This window comes from Pempheris klunzingeri, chromosome 19 (genome assembly GCF_042242105.1).
Source record: "Pempheris klunzingeri isolate RE-2024b chromosome 19, fPemKlu1.hap1, whole genome shotgun sequence".
NCBI lineage: Eukaryota > Metazoa > Chordata > Actinopteri > Acropomatiformes > Pempheridae > Pempheris > Pempheris klunzingeri.
Window position 1 is genome coordinate 18,965,100 of NC_092030.1, and position 23,076 is coordinate 18,988,175.

The following is a 23,076-nucleotide window of genomic DNA, read 5'->3' on the forward strand; positions in this document are numbered from 1 at the left end:
CTTAAAGTTTAATGCCTTTTCTCCTTAAACAATGATTTATTAAGGTTGTTGTAAATGGATGTTTCAAAATGCTGCGTTAGTATTTGTATCCTCTGTCAGATGTATCTCGGTAGTTCCTGCTGTCGTTTGTTGTGATAAAAAGGCTGAATGTTATCTAGATCGTGCTGGATCAGTGGACAGGAATGATTGATTGAATCTGGGATTCAGTGATCCGCGACTTAAAATGATTGAGTGCCAGGGTTGTGAAGCCGGGGGGTCAGTGCCCCCTTCCCTTCTTCCTACCCCCTTACTCTTGGCACCCTTACTTGGTCCACACCCATCTCCAAACTGGGCCTTTATTGTGATTTCAGATCCACACCTATCAAGTTTTGTGACTGCATCTTGAATGGTTGTGACTATATCGGTCCACAGCTGGACAGACATAAACACGCACTCACACTCTTGCTTTTGTTTGCACACCACAAGTTGCATTCCACAGCAGTGTAGTTGGTAAAATGTGGTGAAAAGTCTAAAGGTTGTGCAACTTTGATTGATTATGTATTAACCAAGGAAATGTTTATTGTGTGAGCTTGAATGCACAGAGCAGTTTAACTTCTGCCTGCACTGGCTTTTGATTTGTCTCCATGGTAAAGGACATGATCCCATTTGAGAAAAGCTAAAGTTGCATAATAGGAAGGGTGAGAGGACAAGCCTGTAGGCCACTGGCACTGCGTCCTGTATTGAGGAAGTGACTCTTTCTTTCCTCTTCCTCCACAGACAGGCAATTCAAGTGTATCCCACAGGCTGTGCGGGCTGTTACGTCCCCTGCATTGTTTTTGTTGCTCTAACCTCCAATATAAAATTTCAGCCGAGGCCCAGCAATCCTGTAACAGTTCGCTGCAATCTGGATCAAAAGCTCCTTTCATAAGGCAAGAGCTAGCTCGTACTAATCACATTCTGCCATATCAACCAGACGAGTACTATTTGCTATAAATAACACAAGCTGCTTGCCACTGTTAAATGCTGCACTTTCGCTTCCGTTTAACCCATCACACACACAAATCTACATGCTCACACACAACACAGACACCAACAGTACCTACTGGGTCAGTTTGCATGCTTATGTTAAATACGTCCTTTAGCTACTTTGCCTCCTCTTGTCTATTTTGGCACATTTTCACAAAGCTCCACTGCTCTGCTATGGGCTTTGAACAACCCAATGAGGTAGACGAGACATAAATTGGATTTGGTTTTGCAGTATAGATGCATTAGAAACTACTAATTATTTCCCAACACGTTCTACTTGATAAACTAGAAGTAGGCCAGTGAGTGCTAGCTGGCCACTGTGGAAGGACTCATTGACCTTTTGGGAAACACAGACATCTCAATCTCTGTCTGTGTCACAATACTTCTCTATATGGGCAGTTAAGCAAGCTCAGCTGTGTGTTTTTGTGTATGACTTTAGGGGTCAAAGAGCTGATCTTACCCTTGACTGTAATCTCTATAGCAACAGAACTGACCCAGGAGGCACTTAAGTTACGGGGCGAGGGGTTGTGACAGGGAAGTGGTTTCCTGGCTCTGACTGGGAGAATGAAGTGGGAATCTGTGACTGGCCTGCCCTCTGGACTGTTTCATTCTCTTCTGTTGCACAGAGGAGACCACAAGGATCATTGCCAGGCTGCAGAGTCACATGTCCACCATTCACACATGCCCACGCATTTAGATATTTCTGAATAAATACAGCCAGTGTGTGGTTGGTGTTTTTTGGCTTTTAACAATTTCACTGCTATTAGGCCAAGCTCTTACTTGCACACTGATTTTAAGTAAATGTGCTGCTTAAATAAGTAGGCTAAGAAAATCTCAGCCAAGAGCTTAACATGTCTGGAAACCTCTATTTGCATGTTTTCAACTTTCTTAGTTCAAGTCAAAAGCTCCTGATTGATGGATGATCATTCCAGTTACATGTAGGTCAGTGGATAAGCCTATCTATGTTGTAGGCAGTGTGGTTCTCATTAGTGTGCTGCCTTCCAGATTACTCTTGGGGGTGGGTTCAGCCACTAAGACGGCCAGCCTAGCAGTGCCATGGTTATCCAGCCCATTTCACTTTCTCTTTGTTTTCCTTGCAGGGAAACTTTCTCGTAGAGGAAAGATAAAAAAACACTTCATTACTGGCACAAAAAAGGATACAGAAACCGTAACAAACACTGTCATAAACGGATGGACAACAACACTGCTGCAGTGCTTCAATCTACTAGCAGCATATGGAAGAAATGCTTCAGTGCTGCACCAGTTAAATAACTCTTGCGTCAAGTATGTGTTATGCATAATGGTAATGTAACGGGTTGTGCACGGTTTAGAAAAAATGTTCTCTGAAGTTCCTCCTTGACTCATAAGGATGTCAGTCGGGGTCCGCTGTTGTTGCTGTCGTTTATCAGTTATCGCATTTGGCGTGTTGACGACATTGTGCTACATAGTTTGGACTTTTTACAGGATAAGGCTGGTGATATTTTGGTTTTTGGTTTTTTAATTGTCAACAAAGCCACAGAAAAGACCCAAATCAATAACGTGTTAGTTTGTGTCTGTGGCTCTCAATCCCAAACCCATTTGTTTCCACTGAAGATGTAAATCTTGGTTTAATGTTATTTAACTCTAGTGAGTTTTTCCAGCACCAGGATGATGTACAGGGGGTCGACTCAAAAATACATTTGACATGTCCCATGTAAACAAATTAGAAATACATCTGTAACCTGCACTGGGAAAAGAATAGGCTACGTGAGATACACAAATGATACCTGTGAGGAGGATCGTGTGGATGTGGACTATTAGTCTCGCTCTGGAATACAGCCAGCGGTCTGATTTTCTGGTCATTAACCCTTATTTGATGGAGTCATTTGGAAGACATCCTTAAAGTGTGAGATTAAATTCTTCTGCCAGCTTTAACATGTTCACCTGACGTCCAGTCTCCTCTCCTCTTTCATACTATACACATCTCTCCCCATAAGTTTTCTCATGAAACTTTATCTGCTCTTGCCTTTGCTTGCATAACTCACAATAACCCACAACTACCCCCTTTCCCTGGTAGCCCATATCACTCTCCCTATTCTTCCCGTCCTCCCTCTCCTCCCACTCTGGATAGCATGCGTCATCCATACGCTCGCTGTACTCGTTACTCGGGGTGAATGGAGCCAAGCCCTCTGTCATCTCCTCTGGTGATAGAGCAGATAACTCAGAGTATTTATACGTGAGCTGCCTGCTGCTGTAGCAAAGACTGTGTGGGAGGCTTACAGTCTGTTGGTTGTGCATACCTCATGTGATTGTGGGTGTGTGCAAACATGCACCCATTTTTATGAGTTGGGGATAGAGGGATAGCTGGCCGGTCATCCTTCGAGTCAACTTTGGACATATTTGAAAGCTCCTTTAGGAAACCTTGCTTCATTGTTATTAAATTGAGTAGTATTGAGCGTGTGTCTCTTTTGTGCCTAGTAAGACATCATTCATTCATCCATCATTTCAACAGCATCATGACTAATGCCAGGCTATTGGGTCATACTTTGAATAGCTCCTAAAATAGTCACACTTATTTTACACTGTCCAGAAAAAGCATCTCTGCACACTGAGTGCAGAACCGTACATCTGATGATAAAGGCAACAGGTTATGTATAGCTTGTCAAATTTCACAGAAAATAATGACTAGTGTAGCTCCTTATATCAACCTCCAACACAAACATGTACTCACACCCACACATAGTCTGCACTTACGGTCTAGGTCAAGGCTATCACAATTTTACAGCTCAGTTTGACAGTCAGGATACGCAGTGAGTGAAGGACTCAGAGATTATGTGCTGTGGCGGCGCTCAGATTAAGACAAGGGGGAGGAAAAGTCACATTCTCTACATGCTCCAGGGAACAAAGCCTCTTCTGACCAGAACACATTCCATATTGCATACTGTACTTGATGAAAACGTCTGTGTTGACCTGAGACTCGAGCCATAAAGATTATACATACATCCCTGTGGAAAGGTAAAGGACGGTTCTACAACCTGCTTTTCCTACCTATACCTGTTTTGTCTGAATATCAAAAGTGGAATTCGGGTTTTCCCACAAGAAGAACAGAAATGGGGAAACTAAAAGTTAACATTTTATGTCAGGCATCTCTAGTGTGTGATTTCTTTTTATTATTTAATCAATTGTTTCAAACACTCATTCACAGAGTGGTGACTCATTGCCAGTGATCAGCTGTAATCTATATGCAAATTTGAGAACACAGTCACAGCCGAATACTTTGGAGGAAAGTGTGGATGGTGAAACCAGACAGAAGTGCCTCTGCACTGAAGAGCTGTTAAACATCTACTGATTGTGTTGGATGGCCTTTGCCCTATAACTGGCTTGAACTCTGGTCTCCTTTTTACAGCAGATTCTGAAGGGGATATTTATTTTTAAGTGCAGTTCCCCAAAAATGAGACAGTGAAACACTTTTATTCAAAACAATACTGCAGAGTTTAAGGGAAACTCCAGCATTTGTGAACTTTGAAGTTTTTCACACATTTTTGTCCATTAGGTAGTGTCCATTGTAAAGATTTGGGGAACGCAGGCTATGGCAAGAACAAGGTCGATTACAGCAAGGAGTGTAAGCCTCCCACAGCTTTCTGGGAAACTTGTTACAATTAGTTAGAGATCAACCACTTAAACAGCAAAAGTAAACACAGAAAGTTTTCCCCTGGAAGTCCCTGTAATCCCTGCAACAGTTTCTGCATTAGAGCTCATATTTAAAATCATATTATGACTAATAGTCATCATAGTCAATATGACTTGGGTTGACAAATACTGAAAGAGTTCACACCAAACGTATGGCAGATCCCTTTTTTACCAATTTGTGTCTGGTTGTTCCACTGTATCAATATGACTCATCCTTACCTTCTTCATCTGTAAATGGGCGGCCATTGTTACTGTTTTTTTTGTTGTTGTTGTTGCCATTGACACTCCTGCTTCATACTGTTATCATCACTTGTCAGTGTAAAGTATCCCCATATAGTTTTGTTTGACTGGAAGATTCATCATTTTTTCCTTATCATTGCTGACAGCGATGTGTCTTGTGGAGAAAGAGAACACAAAGCAGTGTACAAGTGTGTGTGAAAGTACACCTACTTCCTCAACTCAATCTAAACCAATCCTCCACTCCCTTTTCTCTCCAGTGCCTGAGGATGTCCAAGCGGAGCTTGTTTGTTCGTCTGGTGCCGTGCCGCTGCTTGCGGGGTGAGGAGGAGGCGGTAACATCGCTGGACTACTCCCACTGCAGCCTGGAGACTGTTCCTAAGGAGATCTTTAGCTTTGAGAAGACCCTGCAGGAACTCTACCTCGATGCCAACCAGATCGAGGAGCTGCCTAAAGTAAGGCACATAAGTTATGTTGATGTATAGAAACATTATATTTCTGCTCCATGTACACTGTCTGCAACCTTTTAACAAAGGCATTACTCATGAGGCCACTAAATATTGATTTGCTATGTGCCTAACTAGTTTATCTCATATAAACGCTTGCATTGTGCACAGTTCATTTATCTTGAAAGAAGAGCCTTTAGTTGATGCAGTTGAACTTTTAAGACAATTAGGACTCTTACACAATGTCCCAAGAAAGCTAATATTATACTGTATAGTCTTGGGCAACCATACAGTTTTTGATAAAAACCGTTATCTCTTCTGTCTTCCCAACAGCAACTGTTTAACTGCCAGTTACTCCACCGACTGAGCATGCCAGATAATGACCTAACAGTGTTGCCAGCAGCAATCGCAAACCTCATCAATCTCAGGGAGCTTGATGTCAGCAAAAACAGTAAGACGAATGAGCACTTATTCCACTGTTGTCTTTATCTTTTTCCCTCAGACATGTCACTCAGGTCAGATGTGTTTTTCACTGGCATGTTAAATGAGTCATGTAAAACTGTGGCATCAGTTCATGTTGCTGAAACTGGAAAACTGACCGCAGCCACTGGCTCAGTGACCTGTGAAGTTCAAATGTGTAACTGTAGCTGTCCTCGTGTTGTCATGACTGCTTTTGACACAAACCAATGAAAGAAAAGAACAAATGAAATTCCCAGAGAAGAGTTGCATAGTTCATACCAGATTTCGATTGCCTCAAAGATATTCTGAGGTAAAACGCCACAAGATGTTTCATTTACCATATGTTACGTCACAGGACTACATGACTACATGAGGATAAAGGAAGTGGACAAGCCCAGACCTGCACTATACTAGATACTATCTTCATAGTGCAGAGTAGCAGCAGTGAAGAAACAGAGCTAGATGAAGCTCCTTAGAGCTGTTTCTCACACAAACTGTGAGAACATCTGCACAAGGTGCTCAGCTCAAAGTGTCTTGTCAGCAGTTTCACAGAGTGGGAAGTGACAACGTTTGTCATGGTGACATTTACATTTTTGAAGATGAACACTTGCACTGTTGAATATGACCGAGAGCTTTGTACTGGAAGTTCTTTCAATTTTCGCCCGTCTGATGAAAACTTTCCGCTGTCAATATTGTTCTAGTCTGACTTTTAGAACAAAATACATCAGCAGACTAAAGTGTCTGAAGTCTTGGCAGCTCTCTGCTCTAATGCCCAGCTGCACATACAGACATTGGGTGACTGTGCTATTTTAAACATTTGAGTATTTTTCTTAACATCCTGTTGCTTATTCTTTATAAAAGGTGTTGCTTGAAACACGATGTCAGTATTTTAACATTAACATCACCATCTGACGTTCTCTTTGTGCTTCCCCATAAAGAGGTTAAGCTGTGTAAGCTAAATGACAGTGGTAGCACTGCAGGTTACTGTATTAGACAGTTAATCATCACTGTATAACCTTGAAGCTAAGGAGTATGCAAGCTCAGCAAAACCCTTCCATGGACAAAGAAAGGTTAAAAAGGTAGTTCTAATATAAATGAATGAGTGCGGAGACGGCCTGAATTAAACAAACGTTGAAGGATGTGGTGGTGTTTTCATGAACCAGAGCTGCATGTGCCGTGTTGACATTAAAAGTAGCTTATCCTTCTTCTCAAAGCACTCTGTGCTAAGTGTTGTGGACACAAAACAAAGTGGGTGGAAATAAACCTTGTGACTTGGTCACGTCCCCTCTCTTGCAGTTCGTGCGTTGTGGATGTTTCATGAGAACTTGCAGACTATCACTCAGTGGCCTCTCATTTTTTTTCTTCTTCCTCTCCTGCTCTTTTATTATGTCACCTCTACCGCTCTTCTCTGTGGTTGTTTAGAGAGGAAAGGTGCAGAGCCACTCTAAATGTATCTTGAGCACTCACAATTCAGACAGGAAGCCTTCCTGCTTGTTCTCACAATCCACCTGTGTTTAACATTCACAAAGCTTCTCCTACTAAACACGACCGAGATGGCTTGCATTATCCCTCATTTTTGTCGTTTGACAGCAGTCGTTTGTTTTGTGTCAGTGGTAATAAAACGGTTGAGATACATCATGCTGATGTTGAACTGATGCTGTGTAGTTTTCATACCTTAAAAGCTCTAATGCCAGTCTTTTTGTCATTTGCTGTTTCTCTTTAGGTATCCAGGAGTTTCCAGAAAACATCAAGAACTGCAAAGTCCTAGCTATTGTAGAAGCCAGCGTGAATCCTATATCCAAGTGAGTCCCGCCCATCCTCAAATATAATTATCATCCTCGATTAAATCAGTTTTGCGTCAGTGTTGCGCACGCATTTTGTCTGCAGCAGCTTTTTCTGGTTTGTGTGAGTGATGTTATTCCTGTTCTTGTATGTGTTCTCAGGCTCCCAGAAGGCTTCACCCAGCTTCTGAGTCTGACACAGCTCTACCTGAATGATGCCTTCCTGGAGTTCTTGCCCGCCAGCTTTGGCAGGTGGGTTTACTGGAAACATAACTGTACTGTTAGGCTGTGAAGCCACATGCAGCAGTCGATCGGGTTTTAAAACGGATGTGGAGTTGATAGTGTAAGGTTTAACCAGCTGTGAATTAAGTTTTGGATAACAAATGAACATCTGCAGTGTACTATTCACCTAAAATCCAACATTTTTAAGGCAATCAATAAAATATTGGCTCCAATTTAAAAGCCAAGACCTTACGTCCTGCATTAACAGTATTTAAAATGGCACTGGACTGATGAGCCAGAGAGATTTTCTTCCACTGTATAATCTACAGTAGAACCTGCTGGTATATTGACAAAATGTTGATTATGACATAATTCTAGCTCATGTGATCTCCACATTACAGTAATAATATTTGGACATAAAGTGAACTTCTATTTGTCTATATCACCCAGCTGTTGCTTACAATAAATATATAGTATTTACAGTTCATTACAGCATATAATGTACACTGCAGGTGACCCTACAGCTAAAGGACACATTTTACTTGATGACTAGATTATATTAGATGTAGTTTTGTTTCATAACACCAGTCTTTAACGCGGCTATAATAGATATTTCTGTCATTTGATATGTATGTATCATATGCCAGTGTGAAAGGGGTTGCCCATAGCGATGAACCTACAGAGGATTATCACCTGACTGTGCAGCTCCTCTTGACTTAACAGAGCTTTATAGCAAGTTGGAGCTGATTGTTTAGCTGTCTGACCCTGAACTGTACTGTTTTGGTCCACTGCCACCTCCCTCAAAGTGTTGTTTTTGGCTGCAAGCAGCTGTTTGCAACGGAGAAAAAAACTCAACACAACCTGCTCAGCACCAGTCAGGCACAGTAAGGGATAATGTACAGCGAGTCGGTCATTCAGGATGATTCAAGGCCCTGTTGGGGTTCGTTTTGCAATAATGGCCACGACTCACTGTACATTATACGGCTTATTACACGGCTTCGTACCAAAGGAATCAATAACTTGACATAAAATATTGTTTTTAAAAAATGACTTTAGTGCCTCTGCTATCAGAACTGCGTCCATAGCAGCATTCTGTTAAATGTTAAAATGGTCAGTTAAGCAGAAATAACAGACCATACAGTGCTGCAACTGACCAGAATAGAGAATTCAGCAAAGCTAAGGCTGTGATATAGCACCTGTGATAAAAATGCACGTGTCTTTGCACCATATCAAACTATTGTTTCGGTGCATTAAATTTAACATGTCGTTTTAAGATGTGGTTCCTTTTCTTAAAGGCTAAATGGGTGATAGCATCAAACCAGCATGAACAGTCCTTCTCTTAATGTTTGTCATTTACACAATAGTTAGTCTTCTGATTACACAAAACATCCATCACTCCTCTTACACCAACACGAGCTTTCTATATGGTCGCCCTGGGCAGAATATCTGATTAAGGCTTACTACAGTATGAAGATCACATGTTGGACAGTGTTATTTGAATATTACGTGTTGATGTACGATTATTACAATGTTTTTTTTTTTTTGTTTTTACTCGGTTGCAGGTTGATTAAACTACAGATCTTGGAGCTGAGGGAGAACCAGTTAAAAATGTTGCCAAAGTAAGTGGTTTTTATTTCACGTTTTCCACAAAGCATCGAATCTGCAAAATGTTCATTTTAATTACAAAGCAAAGGAGCAGCATCACTGTTTGTCACATGAGGCGTGTGAAGAAGCTTTACCCCACCTTCCTCTTCCGTGTCTGCTCTGTCCTCCATCCTACAGACTCCCCACACCTCCAACTGGAGTATTAAATTCAGTGTTACATAAGAGCCCTCTTTACTTGGCTGCTTGCTGTGGCAGGTTTTATAATCCTCTGCTGAGACAGTGGTGAGGGTTATTTCACCATTTGAGAGGGTCACAGTGCCGCCGGGGGACTAAATGTCCCACGAATATTTGAGAAAGCTCCAGGTGATTGCAGGGAAAGTTACTTTCTCTTTCTGCCTCCTCTCATGCTTCACTTGCTGTATCGCTCCATTTTCTGTCCTTCCCATTTTCTGAGCAAAACTGCGTTTCCCTATTTGCCTTTTTTGTCCGTCTTCCCTCTGGCTGAGTTTCCTCTTATCTCACACACTTTCCTTTTTCTTATTTTTCACTGAGTGACGGGCCAGTCGGTGTATAAAGTGCAGTGCAGTGCTGCAGCTCAGAGCGGATCCTCTCTTCTCGCTGTGTTTATGTGACGGAGGCCAGACCTGTTAAAGGCTGGAGCCCTGACAAAGAAAAGGACTAATGATCGGGACCGTTGCCAGAGCAACACACAAGCATTTCAGACATGTAAACAAATGTGTGCGTGCACAAAGGGGCGCAGTAGAAACCTTTTCAGGGCTTCCACACAGAAAGCACGGTCCCTTTTCTCCCAGCGCATAGACATGCACCAAGCACATGCATTAACCAAATGTTTGTCTGTGTTTTAAAGAAGGATGCTGTGTCCCTCACAACTTGGGGTCACAAGCCACAGTGGGTTTTTTTTTTTTTTTCACTGGTGAACTCTTTCTAGATGCGCCAGCACAGCTCATTCTTACCCCTTTCACCTCACAAGGGGGTCTTTGGTGTTCTTGCCAACTTTTCGGTAAGAATGTGACAAAGCTGGCTAATGCTCAAGTTCATTCAACATTATTAATTTTTTTCATAGTACAGCAAGTACAAAAAAACTCAAAGGGACTTAAATCATATTTATAAGCGGTGCCATGTGTTTTACATTCTCATTTTACAAGCAGCACCTAAACTAAACAGACTCTACAGTAGTGTTGGTGGGCCTCGACTTTCCATTCCTGATTTCTCACTCGTGTTTTTTAAGGAAGCACAGTTCATCCCTGCTGTGAGCGGATCATCATTTCTGTTCCCAAACAGAGCAAAGTACATCTTCATTTCATCTCCGGCCATGGGCCCTTGCTTTTGGTTTTATGTGTAGACTTTTATCAGTTTGTGGACTTGTGATTCACTCTCTGGAAATGCCTGGTTTGAAACAAATGTTTGTGGTCCTTATCTTGCTTGACTTGTGTATCACAGCTCTTTATCTTATCAGAATCATAGAATTCAACACTTGTGTGAATATTTCAGAGGCATGTCCTATAATCAAGGACACTAAAACAATGAAAGGAACAGCAAACGAACAATGTATTTTATTTTACCTCTCACTTTTTGAGACTTAGACACTGATTTGTGTCCAGAGTTAGAATGTTTCATGATGTTTTGGGGCCGCCAGTGAGGGTTCAAGGCTCTTAAAGGCCTGATGCTTATTCTTGATAGCTCAGAATATATTTTCTGTCACTGCTGATCAAATAAGTATATGGTATTTAAGTTAGATATACTAAAGACTGTAAGCAGTTAAAAAGGCCTGGTTTTTATCTGCTTGTTTACAGTGTGGCAGAGAATGTGAGAGTGTGACCTGAATGTGGAGCAAGGCTTAGGGCTAACATACGTCACTTTTTCCATTATTTAAAGCATATTTCTGTCACGCCTGAGCCCTAAGAGGTATTTATTTGCACATGAAATTATTCAGAGAAAGGAGCAAAGGCGGAGCCTGAATGCTATTCAAAATATAACATAACATCTTTTTCTTCTGGCTTGCTTTTTGAAGCACATGGCACACATCGCTTATAATCCTGGCTGGTGCTTTTTACCAAACAAAGGGGCCAGTTTAGCATTTTCCTAATAATTTTCTAATTTAGACTAAAATGCAATATAGGAATCTGATATCATATTTGAGTGTTTTGATGGTAAGATCTCACTCCCTGTCTGTCCTGTGCGTCTACAGAAGCATGCAGAAGCTCACACAGCTGGAAAGGTTGGACCTGGGGAGTAATGAGTTCACTGAAGTGGTGAGTATCTGTCCGTCGGTCTGTCGATGCTCAGGGCTTTCTACCTTTCTGGTGCTGACCTCACCGCCTCCTTTCTTAATCTCTTCCCCTTCTCCCTCATTTTTGAAATGGAAGCTCTTTTTAAATGTGCTCATACAACACTGGAAGATGGCCTTCATTCATACGTGATTATCATAGGGGAATAAATAAATGGCCCTTAGATTCATTTTTAGCTTGTTTACGAGTTAAGCTCTTCATCCTGTCCCTGACCCACAGGCGCACACAGACACACACCCTTAAACACTCATACACACACAACCCTATCACTTAACCTCCTTTCTCTCCTTTACATCTACAGCCTGAGGTATTGGAGCAGCTGACTGGAATCAAGGAGCTGTGGATGGACGGGAACAGACTGACGTTTTTACCTGGGGTATAATTTACAGTCACTCCTTCATACACACGCACTTTCAGGGGCTGCTGTGGCCCAGAACATCATCTTGAGATTATTCCCCTTGATTTCCCGTCTATGTGTCGTCTTAAATCTTCATCAAAACTGCAGCCAGTTTGCATCAGACCTTCAGCCCTCCGAAAACCAGCAGAGAAGGAGCTGCAGTTCAGACATGATTGTCTTGCTGGATGAACACAATTGGAATGTTTTACAGAAAAAAAGCAGACTTTTGGGTTTGCAGATGTCCCAATAATAATTACAAAAAAATCTGCAGCTGTGAAGTAATTATTTTCCTTGAACATAATTAATTTATAATGATGTTTTGATAGTCAGAATGTGTTACATGAGATTCATTTTCATCCAAATGACCAGCTTGTTTGTAACTGGGTCATAATTAAAGCATTAGTTCTGCTGCCAGCATTTCAACAGCATCAGCTGTAATCACAGTCTGGCCTTTTAGAAGCAGTGACGTCCGTCTGGAATGTAAACCAAACTGACTACAGTAACTGTTTTCCTTTTCAAGTAAGATGTGTGCTGTCCATTTTTAAAAATGCAATAATTTGACCAACTTTGGTGTCATGCCTGGGATGCTCCTACCTAAGTTACTTCACCTTACTCCTGAGGTTGTTTTGGGGATTGTTTTAATCCACTGCTTCTGTGTTCAACCAACACTGCTGCCTAATCCTTGGCGTAAATTAAGTGAGGATAATGAGATGCACTAAGTATCTGTGTATTTTGTGCATGTCTCCTTTTATTTATCCAGATGCTGGGAATGCTAAAACAGCTGGTGTACCTTGATGTGTCGAAGAACAACCTGGAGATGGTAGATGAGCAAATCTGCGGCTGTGAGAGTCTGCAGGACCTTCTGCTTTCCAACAATGCCCTCACACAGCTGCCTGGCTCAATCGGTAAAGATTGCACCACACAAACACACACTCACACACACACACGCATCTTATTTCATTATGAAACACCTTAACGCTCTTTAAGCTATTGCTAATGCTTGTTTCATTCTTGTGCTGTTTTGTAAGTATCCAGTTCCCATCGATGGCGTGACAGTGCTTTCAAAGCTCGCTAAAGTACATTTACATAACAGTCAAAGTTCACCAAGCACTGTGAGACATCATCACAGAAGAGGATGCAATCAGTGTTTGTCAGTATGGCCAGTTGTATGTAGCAGTAGTGGCCCAAGATTTTGGGTTTTTGATGAAAGAGTTCTCAAAATTATGCCACGAGAATGGTTACGAAAAGGGAAAAATACCTCAAAACTGCTCATTTCAAATGTCAAGTCGACCTTCTCGGTACTGTGGAGTCATCTTTTTCCATTTCTGAGTTGCATTTTTTTATTTGAGTTGTGTCAAACTGTGAACTGACCCAGCTTTCAGTCATATTGGCATGATTATCAAAGATTTACATTTTTTAATGGCATAAAGCTGATATTTGTAATTAGTTAGAAAAAATAATGTAGTGTAAAATAAGGCCAGGCTAATTAGATCAGATGAGTCCAGATGCACAGTGTCGTGGAATCAGGCTTGATTACTGCTAAACTGATTACTGTATTGATGACAGTATGAATGAATCCAATTCATTTTTGTAATCGATATTCCTGCTACAGCAAGTGATAATCAGTAACTGCCCCGAGCTGCATCTAATGCTCTCTGTGTTTCTCTCTCTTTCCTTTTACCATAGGCTCACTGAAGAAACTGACTGCACTGAAAGTAGATGAGAATCAGCTGATGTACTTGCCAGACTCCATTGGAGGGTGAGTATTGCAGGAGGAGCTTTAATATCAGCAGAATAAACCCAGATACCGGTGGATTATTATCTGCCATCCACTGATCGCATAAAACGACTGTGTAGATAAATTAGATATTCCCATTAAACATAATGTGTTCTAATGCTTTATTTGTTTTGGTCCAATGCTGATGATATTGAGTAACCATATTGATATTGATTAACGGTTTGAGGATGGTCTGAGGTTTGCTTTATTGTGGTAATCGTGGGCCAGATGACCCTCAAATAAACTGCTGATGGATTAAATCAGCCATAGCTGTACTACAGACTGATATTGTCTGCAGCAGACAGGTAAACCCAGCAGTCAACAGCTGCTGAGGCTGTAGTGAGTGAGTCAGGTCCACATCCCGACCCTTTGTCTACTCTGAGTCATTGTGGTCCAGCACAAAGATTAGGCTTCCTTTTAATCCACCTTTTTTTTTTTTTGCTCACCAGTCTACTCTCACATCCATGTGAGAGCAAAAATCAACATTTACTGACAATTACTGCTGCAGCTGTGCAGTTCTGTTTTTCATCCGTTGTTTCCAAACAAACCCTGTCAATTATCTCTTATGTCAGAATGTGTCTCCTTTTGTAATTTGACACAGATTATGTGACAAAGCCTATGGTTTATCTTAATCCCATGCAAGGCTTTTAGCTTAAAGCAAGCTGATTCATCTATATGTAGCTGATTTTATTCAGTCCACTGTTGCTACACAGCTTTGTTGATCCCTGTTTTATACGCAGAAAGGGGCCAAGTCCTGTGTTTTGGAGTTTGACGACACTATAACACAGTAGCAGCCCGGAAGTCAGACTCTGTTCATCTGAATCCCCAGAGTGCTTTTTGCATTTTTCATTCTGCAGAAAGCTCTAGCTGCACGGCACTTCTGTGCCAACGTGGGTTCAGTTTGAAATGTCACTACTTTAAATTATGTCCCATGTGGCTTTTAAGATGCATCAGTGTTGTTATAAAGGTCTTAGTGCTGCATGGTTACGGCAAAATAGTTTCACAATAGCTGATATTGATCAGAGTTTATCTAAATTCTTGTTTAAAGACATCTCAGACATCTCTATGGTTGCTGTTTCTTGTCTTTGCATTGACAGACTAGAGGATTTTGGTTCTTATTTTACCAGACTGGCATTCCAAATCTTTGACATCAAATGGTCTGATGTAGCAGAATTAAAGAGGCATGACTGCGCTTCTTACACATCAAATTGAGTTTACTTGTCATAGTCCTACTCAGTCTGGAACAACAGTTATATAATGTGGCTGTCGAGGGAGCTTTCCAAAGTTTGATTTGATTAGATATTATCCTGGTTATCTTGGCACGGACTTGGAGGCTACAAATGTATTAACAGACAGCTTGTGCTACAAACTTGGGATGTGGACTTTAAAATATGTGGGCATTTACAGGGCAAGGGGGTTCTGATTAAAAAGATCCAGGGATTTAAGTCCTATCTTCCTCCTTCTGCTTCTCTCTCCATTAGGCTGACATCCCTGGATGAGCTGGACTGCAGTTTCAATGAGATCGAAGCCTTGCCCTCTTCCATAGGCCAGTGTGTCAGCATCCGCACCTTTGCTGCAGATCACAACTTCCTTACCCAGCTTCCCCCCGAGGTGAGTACATATATGTGCGTGTGTGTGCTTGTGCAGATGTGTTAAATGGTGTGACGTGGCAGCTTGCTCATCCATGACAGCAGCCTGAGTTGCTCTTTGCTCTAAATCCTTGGTTTCTTCCCCTCACAGATGGGAAACTGGAAGAATGCAACTGTGCTGTTCCTACATTCCAACAAGCTGGAGTCTTTGCCTGAGGAGATGGGTGACATGCAGAAGCTCAAAGTCATCAATCTTAGCAACAACAAGTGAGTCTGGACTCATGGGGATAATTTATGTGTTATATGTCTTGTAAAATGTGAAGTATTTCTAGCTGAATAGCAATAAAGTCATTTTAAGACAAAAGCTTGAAATCATTCTCTGCAAATCATCACCTCTGCAAATGCAATGTAATGATGAGTATTTTAGGTTGTTTGGTGCAAGATGACCAAGTACTGTTTTTGTTCCACTGCAGGTTAAAAAATCTTCCCTACAGTTTCACCAAACTGAACCAGATGACTGCAATGTGGCTGTCTGAAAATCAGGTAAGACCACATGTATTATGTATGAATCACAAGGATAAGGGTTTCACAATAAGGTGCTACTGAGTTCAGAGCTGTCAAATGGTGATGGGTTCTATAGAGATTGTAATGGCAGCAGGGTACGTGACTTGCCACAACATTCAGCTGTAAATGAATCCAGGTCGACCAGGTAGCTCACAGGAAAACACATTCAAAATGCAGCAAACCACTTCCAGGACATTTGATCTAAACGTGCCAAATGGCAGTGCAGGTCAGACTTGGTGATACCAGAAACTCTAGAGTAGATGGATCCTAATGGGTGTCAGAAAATGTCATCCTTACCTTAATTGATTGTTGAAGGACAACAGTATGGTAATTGAGACAAACCTGTCAAAAACCCAGGAAAGTGGTTTGACACAAATCTGATCGATAGAGAGACAGTTTTTCAGGAAAGGTAGCAGCAGCCAGTCGGAAATAAAGCAAGACGTAGAGAGATCAAGATTACCAGGAAAGTTTTGGTGCTTGAAATTTGGACTTCTGCCTCGGCCGATTTAACCCTCAACAGAACACAAGATAAGCCTATCACAGGTGGAAACATTTGAGTCTCTACAGCTCATGTGTCAGGAAGTGGCTTTGAGTCCCACTTTGTCCAAGCAGTTGTAGCTTTGTATGTGAGAGGGATACTTGAAGGGCTCATGTCCAGCTTAGCAGAAGAGTTCAAAAGTGTGCTAAAGTTAAGTTGGGGAAGACACTGCAGATGTATTCTGATTCAGCATGTTTGCTTTTCCCAGCTTATAAATATTTCTACAAGACAATCCGTTAACTCTCACTGCCTTCGATAATCAATTATTCATGCCTTTATCTCAAGCTAGCTGGACTATTTTACATCTCTCTTCAAATTAACAATTGTCATGCTGCCAAACTCATGTAGAACCATCCATGGAGCCCATGTCTCCTCTGCCCTGGCCTCAGGTCAGCTGTCTGTGCAGAATAAGTACAGAATAAAATTGAAGAATTTTCTCATTTACACATCATTTCACAATCCATTGCTGTCCAGCTGCCCCAGATTATGACATTTTGCCTGATATTAATTTTCCTTACACAACCTAAAACATATCAAAACACATCTATCACATTTGTCACCTAATGGCTGACATACACCGATGTGATATACTGTATGTGCAGTCAGTTAATATCAGGCAGTGTATCAGCCTGGCTGGTTTATCAGTCAGGCTGCATTCTCTACAGGAAACTGCACAGACCATGGTCTCATGACCAAATGTAACTAGGCGTTTCCTCCCCTGCCTTCCTATAGACTTTTTTTTTTAATCATGTTAAACAGCCCTTTTTGATGTTTTTACGTTGCCTCAGTGTATTAAAATTGGGATTTGCCTTGATTTTACTGACTGTAATCAGTTATAATAATCAGGAGTGCTGCACCTGTTGTTTCAGCAGGGCAAAAATAAACCCAGGAGAGGCAATCCAACAAGCAGGGCCAACAGACAGGGATACTGTTTGGCTGGTGTCACAATGGTGATGGGGCCTCGGGGACATTGGTGGAGCTTAAGCCACGTCCATTAAGGACTGGTTGACAGGAAGAGGCACCCAGATGTCCTCGAGCAGTGTCTCAGTCAAAGCGAGGCCAGTGGGTGGTTTGGAGAAGACTAGAGAAAGAAACTCAGCTGGAAAGCACTGTGGGAAATTGGGGGGAACCACATTAATTTTGACAAAGCTCCGTTGATTGCAGATAGCACACTCAAACCTACTTTCTGTCTCCCACAGTCAAAGCCCCTGATCCCTCTCCAGAAAGAGGAGGATCCAGAGACACACAAAACTGTGCTGACCAACTACATGTTCCCTCAACAAATCAGGACTGAGGACTGTGAGTACTGTGCATTCAACAAGAGAACATTTCTCTTTTCTATTCTTTCATGGTTAATCTGGCAAACCCTCAAGCTGCAAATGTTTCTGGCCTGTTTTCCACAATCAATTCTTAGGAGCAGGGCCGGATATTAAATGTGTTCAAGACTTAAGTTTGTTAATCAATCAGTAGTACCAATCAATCATACAAACATGAGCACAGTTTCTAAAAATAAAACGCTGACAGTTTGTGGAAGCTGATGATCCATACCGAGTAGGAGACGAATGAATGATTTTGTAAGAATGGAACAGTAAAGTATACAAATCTAATTTTCAGTGAATGTCTTTTAACGTAAAACTCACAGACGCTGCTTTGACTACCGTTATCTACCCGTTACCCGTCTTTATAGTAGCAGTCTTATTGGTTACCTGCAAGGGTTCATGCATTCATAATTTAGTAGGGACCTTGTTACCTGAGACCAAGGCTGCAGAAGAAACACTAGTCGTCTTCTTCTTGTCAAGCATCTGTTAGTTTGGTTTGGTTTCCTATTACCCAGACAGCTTGTGCTGACCCTGTAGCATCTTAGCTTTAGAGTAATTAGTGCTTCAAGATCTATGGGCTTTAACTGCTAAAATTGTAGTGAGTCAACTGCTTGATTTTTCTGACGATGTCAGTGCTGCGTCGCACCACCAGAAGGTGCACCCATACCAGCTGCTGTATATAGCTTCTGCCCTCCTTTTGTATCTGCTACATGCAATTTTCCATAGTTATCTACCAGAAATTTTTCCAAAAGAGCTTCGTCTGTTTCCCCGGCTTTTCCTGAGAAGCTGGAATAAGTCATGACCTGACTGCAATGATTATGCATGACAACTTGTTGATATGGAGGGCAGCAACAGAGCAGGTGACTCATATTATCCTCTGTGCATTCACACTCTGGTTGTCTACAACTTAACACACCATACCAGAGTTCTTGATATGGTCTGTTCTCCGCTGACGTTTGCGCAGAATCAACTACAATCGTTGTTTCCTTTACAAACTGTACTTCAGACTGTCGACCCTAATCAGAATGTAGACGCATGTTGGTAAGCATCTATACTCCTTTTTAACACGAGAAACAAAAAGTGATTCACACCTTAAAGCTTGTTATTTTTGGCCAAGTTTCAGATTCGGTGCCCCACTTGTTACCTGGAGAGGAGATCACTAATGCAAGATGTTAATGCCAAGTTTCAGAAAAGCAACGTCATCAACGCCACATTCACCGTTACATGACGTCAGTTTCATAGTAATCATGGCCTTGCTCCTCCGCTCCCAATAAGCAGGAGTCCTACAGGAGTGACAGCAAAGGAGTGAGATTAAGTGAAATGCTTAGTGGCAAATCCTGCAGGAACGTTAATTGATTGTACTTTTTATGTCAAACTATTAAATAAACTGTGGTATCAGATTGAAGCACAGGGTCAAACCTTTCACACTACTGTATTGTTTGTTTTCAAATGCTTTCACATGAATGCAGTTTATTGGAACAACTATTCTGAGTATCAGTAATCCATTACAGTATGTCTGTCTTTGAATTCATGGGATTAGCTCCTGAATTTCAAGTTTGTCCACAGCTCCCTCAGTTTATTGGCCTCATGTTGCCTTTGTGCCATCTTGTGGTCACAGTCAGACTTGTGTGAATTAAACACAGTTTACACAGACTCACAAAGTCTTGATTAAAAACTAACCAATTCCCATCCCCTTCTCCTGGTTTCTGCATTTCAGACATCCCCAACTCTGACTCTGAGAGCTTCAATCCAGCTCTCTGGGAGGAACAGCGTAAGCACCGAGCTCAGGTGGCCTTTGAGTGTGATGAGGACAAGGATGAGAGAGAAACGCCCCCAAGGGTTAGTGTCAGTTGTTTATATAATTGGAAAAAGAAAATGACTGTGATGACGTTGTCTACCAAACTGCAATGACACTGTTGTGGTTACAAGAATTATTTTGGTAATAACCTTCACTTGACTTAAGCTTCTCTTCACACGCTGTTTTCATCTGAAATGGCTGTCACGTCCCATTTTCTACAACAATTAAACTGAGGCAGCGTTGTTACCTTTGCATCTCGTGAAACGTGTCTATATCATATTGAACGCACCTCACTCTATGATGAGTTTAATGGGAACTTTGTGGGCATTTGTGCTCTTCAGGAGGGAAACCTGAAGCGTTACCCTACACCATACCCAGACGAGCTGAAGAACATGGTGAAGACAGCTCAGTCTGTGGCCCACAGGCTGAAGGAGGATGAATCGAGTGACGAGTCAGGGAAGCCAGTTGAGAGGAACCATATTGGCGTGCAGGATGTGGGACTTAAGGTCAGCTATGTGTCACCTTATTTTACCTTGCTCTAGTTCCCCTTTTTAAATATACAACTGACCATCTATACTGTTCTTGTGCAGGTGATAGAGGCCCCCTTTCCTAATGGCATGGCATCAGAGATGGAGGCCCAAATATCTACCAACACGTCTGCCCAAAATCCATCCACACTGGAATCGAAAGACACTTCAGAGTCTAACAACTCTCTGAGAGTCCCACTTAAATCTTCAGGGGGCTCCACAATGAACCATGAGGACACACTTGAGGTAATCCTAACACTTAGCGCTCTAAAGGATTTAATCCTCACAATCCCACAAACAAGTTTCAAGTGAAAAATGCTGTTTTACGAGAATTATTGGCTGTGTCCTCAGGACACTGACGAGCTGTCTGATGAGGAAGAGGAGATGAAAATTGCAGAGATGAGACCCCCTCTTATCGAGATCTCCATCAACCAGCCCAAAGTAGTGACTTTAAGTAAGGACAAAAAAGGTAAACGTTTTGCTAAAATGAGTAAAATATACTAATTAGAGTAGAAAATTAAACTTTCCAAGTGATGGTGTCTAGATACACTACACTAACGTCGATATTTGTGATTTACAGATGATGCAGACTCTTTGCTGGATGAGACCGTGGCCAACAGCAACCAGAACAACAGTAACTGTTCATCGCCGTCACGCATGTCTGACTCAGTGTCTCTGACCACAGACAGCAGCCAGGACAACTCTCTGTGCACCCCCGAGAGAGAGGCAAAGATGCCTTTTCTACCAAAAAGTCGGTTAGTACCATTTTATTAACCATTTGTTAATGTAAGGTACAAAGGAGAGTCTTCCTTCTGCAACTATTTGAAACTCTAATGTACCTTCTTGTTCTATGTTTTAGGCAAGAAGATGAGAACATGAACCAGCCTAAAGACACCACCCCTCTCCTCCACAACGGTAACGGCTCAGAGACGTCCCTTCAGGCACTTTTGAAAACCCAGCAGAACCCGCCAGAGAAAATGGGGGACTACGACCTGTCAATGGAAGCCAGACTGGCCTTTATTGAGAAGGGGATTAACAACGGAATGGGAGAAACCTACACCAAGTGGGACCAGATCAACATGAACGTGACCAAGCTGCCAACCGACAACATGCTTCAGTTGGATGAGGTGGACAAAACCAAGAATGGCTCGGTAACCCAGGAAGACTTGGACAGCGAGCAGGGTTTTGGCAATGATAACATGGAGCATTTTCTGAATGGAAATCAGCAGGTCAGTGACTGCATGAATAGTCTGGGGAACAAAAGCCAAGCAGTGAGAGTAGAGACATCTGCTGTGCACGTGGCCTCGACAGGCGTGACAGCCAGCAGTGACATGTCTCTGTCTCGCAGCACAGAGGAGCTGTCTCCAGAGAAAAGGTGCCATCCCCCACAGGTGATGAAGTCTCAGAGCATCAGCAACATGGAAACAGGCGGCATGAAGCTATACTCCTTTGATGACGTTGGTGACTCCTACGACACGGCAGGAATGACAAGGATGGCTGGAGCTGGGCCAGGGCCAGGAGCCCAGGGCCAGAGCATAGTCAGGAGTAAGTCAGCCGGTCAGTTACTCAACGACCAGACTCTTCAGATCTACCCCAGCTCCTCTTCATCTTCCTCAGACCTTCTCTGCTCCACTAAGCCCCCTGTCAGCAGCGGCAGATATCCAGTCTCCTCCAGCATGGCCATGGGCATCCCTCCTCCTCAGTACAATGTACAGTACACGAGCAGTACCATGCCTAAAGAGGGCCTCTGGGCCCAGAGGACGCCCATGCCCCCAGAGCACCAAGGCTACCTTCCTCCTCCTCCTCCTCCACACTCACTAGCCAACACCAACTTCTCCAACCGGAATCAGGCACCTCCCTACCCTCTGCAGCCCCAGCAGAGGGGCCCTCCCATGGGTCCCAAACCTTCTGGGGACATGTGGTCTAAGGAGAGACTTCATTCCTCAGGAGGCCAGTCTAGAAGCAGCACTCTGCAGAGGCAAAGCAGTTCCGCCTCCACAGCATCCATTGGCGACCCGAGGCGCATACAGGTGCCCGAAGGGGAATATATGACGTACAGGGACATTCATACCCTCGCTAGGGGGCCACTGGCGATGAGCCAGGCCATGCAGAGGCCCCTCTCAGCTCGCACTTACAGCATTGATGTACCCGGAGCTTCCAGGCCTCTCAGCGCCAGGCCGCAGCCCCACGAGCTTCCAGAGAGGACGATGTCCGTCAGCGATTTCAACTACCAGCACAGCAGCCCCAGCAAGAGGCCCAACACCAGGGTGAAGTCTGAGCACTCGCTGCTGGACGGGCCTGGACAGCTTTCGGGAGGAGTTGGAGCAGGAAGGGTGCCAACTGACTGGAGAGACCAGGTGATGCGTCACATCGAGGCCAAGAAAATGGAAAAGGTAAAAAGCACTTCTGTAATGTGATGAAACGTATCAGTAGTTGTGAAAATGATTCACTGTCTGTGTTTTATGTTCCTTTTCTGTTGCCCTCTGACTCAATATTATAGTTTCAGGGTGGAATTCATGTTGTAGAGGTTAATCTATGATGTGTAGAATTCAAATGATCCAAACTGGAACCACTTTTTAGAGCCCGTCACTGTCTCTGTATGGCTGGATAACACTACAGACATTACCTGACCATTTTGATATGGAGCTGGAAGTTTACCAAAGCGTACTAACCCAGCTGTATGCAAAATATATCTGATTCAATGCATGTTTGTCTGTATAAGCTGTAAACCTTTCTGTTGTGTCTTTTTATGTCGTCACTCATTTGGTGGATTGCATGGCCACCGCTGACATGTCGGTTGGTGCTGGTTGTCCCGTGTCGCCCCCCCCGTTCAG

General features: G+C 42.7%; 1 protein-coding gene across 5 annotated transcripts in view; it reads left to right on the forward strand.

Annotated features, from left to right (window-relative positions):
- Window positions 1–23,076, forward strand: part of erbin (erbb2 interacting protein) — a 47,576-nt gene that overhangs the window by 18,500 nt on the left and 6,000 nt on the right. For 4 of the 5 annotated variants that reach the window (XM_070851177.1, XM_070851173.1, XM_070851178.1 and 1 more), the window contains exons 2-20: window positions 5,172–5,366; window positions 5,691–5,808; window positions 7,540–7,618; window positions 7,760–7,849; window positions 9,382–9,438; window positions 11,634–11,697; window positions 12,035–12,109; window positions 12,891–13,035; window positions 13,817–13,889; window positions 15,389–15,518; window positions 15,648–15,763; window positions 15,970–16,039; window positions 17,798–17,897; window positions 19,635–19,756; window positions 20,057–20,221; window positions 20,306–20,488; window positions 20,594–20,711; window positions 20,823–20,997; window positions 21,102–22,635. In XM_070851177.1, coding sequence (XP_070707278.1) covers window positions 5,181–5,366; window positions 5,691–5,808; window positions 7,540–7,618; window positions 7,760–7,849; window positions 9,382–9,438; window positions 11,634–11,697; window positions 12,035–12,109; window positions 12,891–13,035; window positions 13,817–13,889; window positions 15,389–15,518; window positions 15,648–15,763; window positions 15,970–16,039; window positions 17,798–17,897; window positions 19,635–19,756; window positions 20,057–20,221; window positions 20,306–20,488; window positions 20,594–20,711; window positions 20,823–20,997; window positions 21,102–22,635 — 3,600 coding nt within the window. In that variant the 5' untranslated portion in view covers window positions 5,172–5,180. The remainder of the gene's footprint in view (window positions 1–5,171; window positions 5,367–5,690; window positions 5,809–7,539; window positions 7,619–7,759; window positions 7,850–9,381; window positions 9,439–11,633; window positions 11,698–12,034; window positions 12,110–12,890; window positions 13,036–13,816; window positions 13,890–15,388; window positions 15,519–15,647; window positions 15,764–15,969; window positions 16,040–17,797; window positions 17,898–19,634; window positions 19,757–20,056; window positions 20,222–20,305; window positions 20,489–20,593; window positions 20,712–20,822; window positions 20,998–21,101; window positions 22,636–23,076) is intronic. The other variant, XM_070851176.1, reaches the window with a different exon arrangement.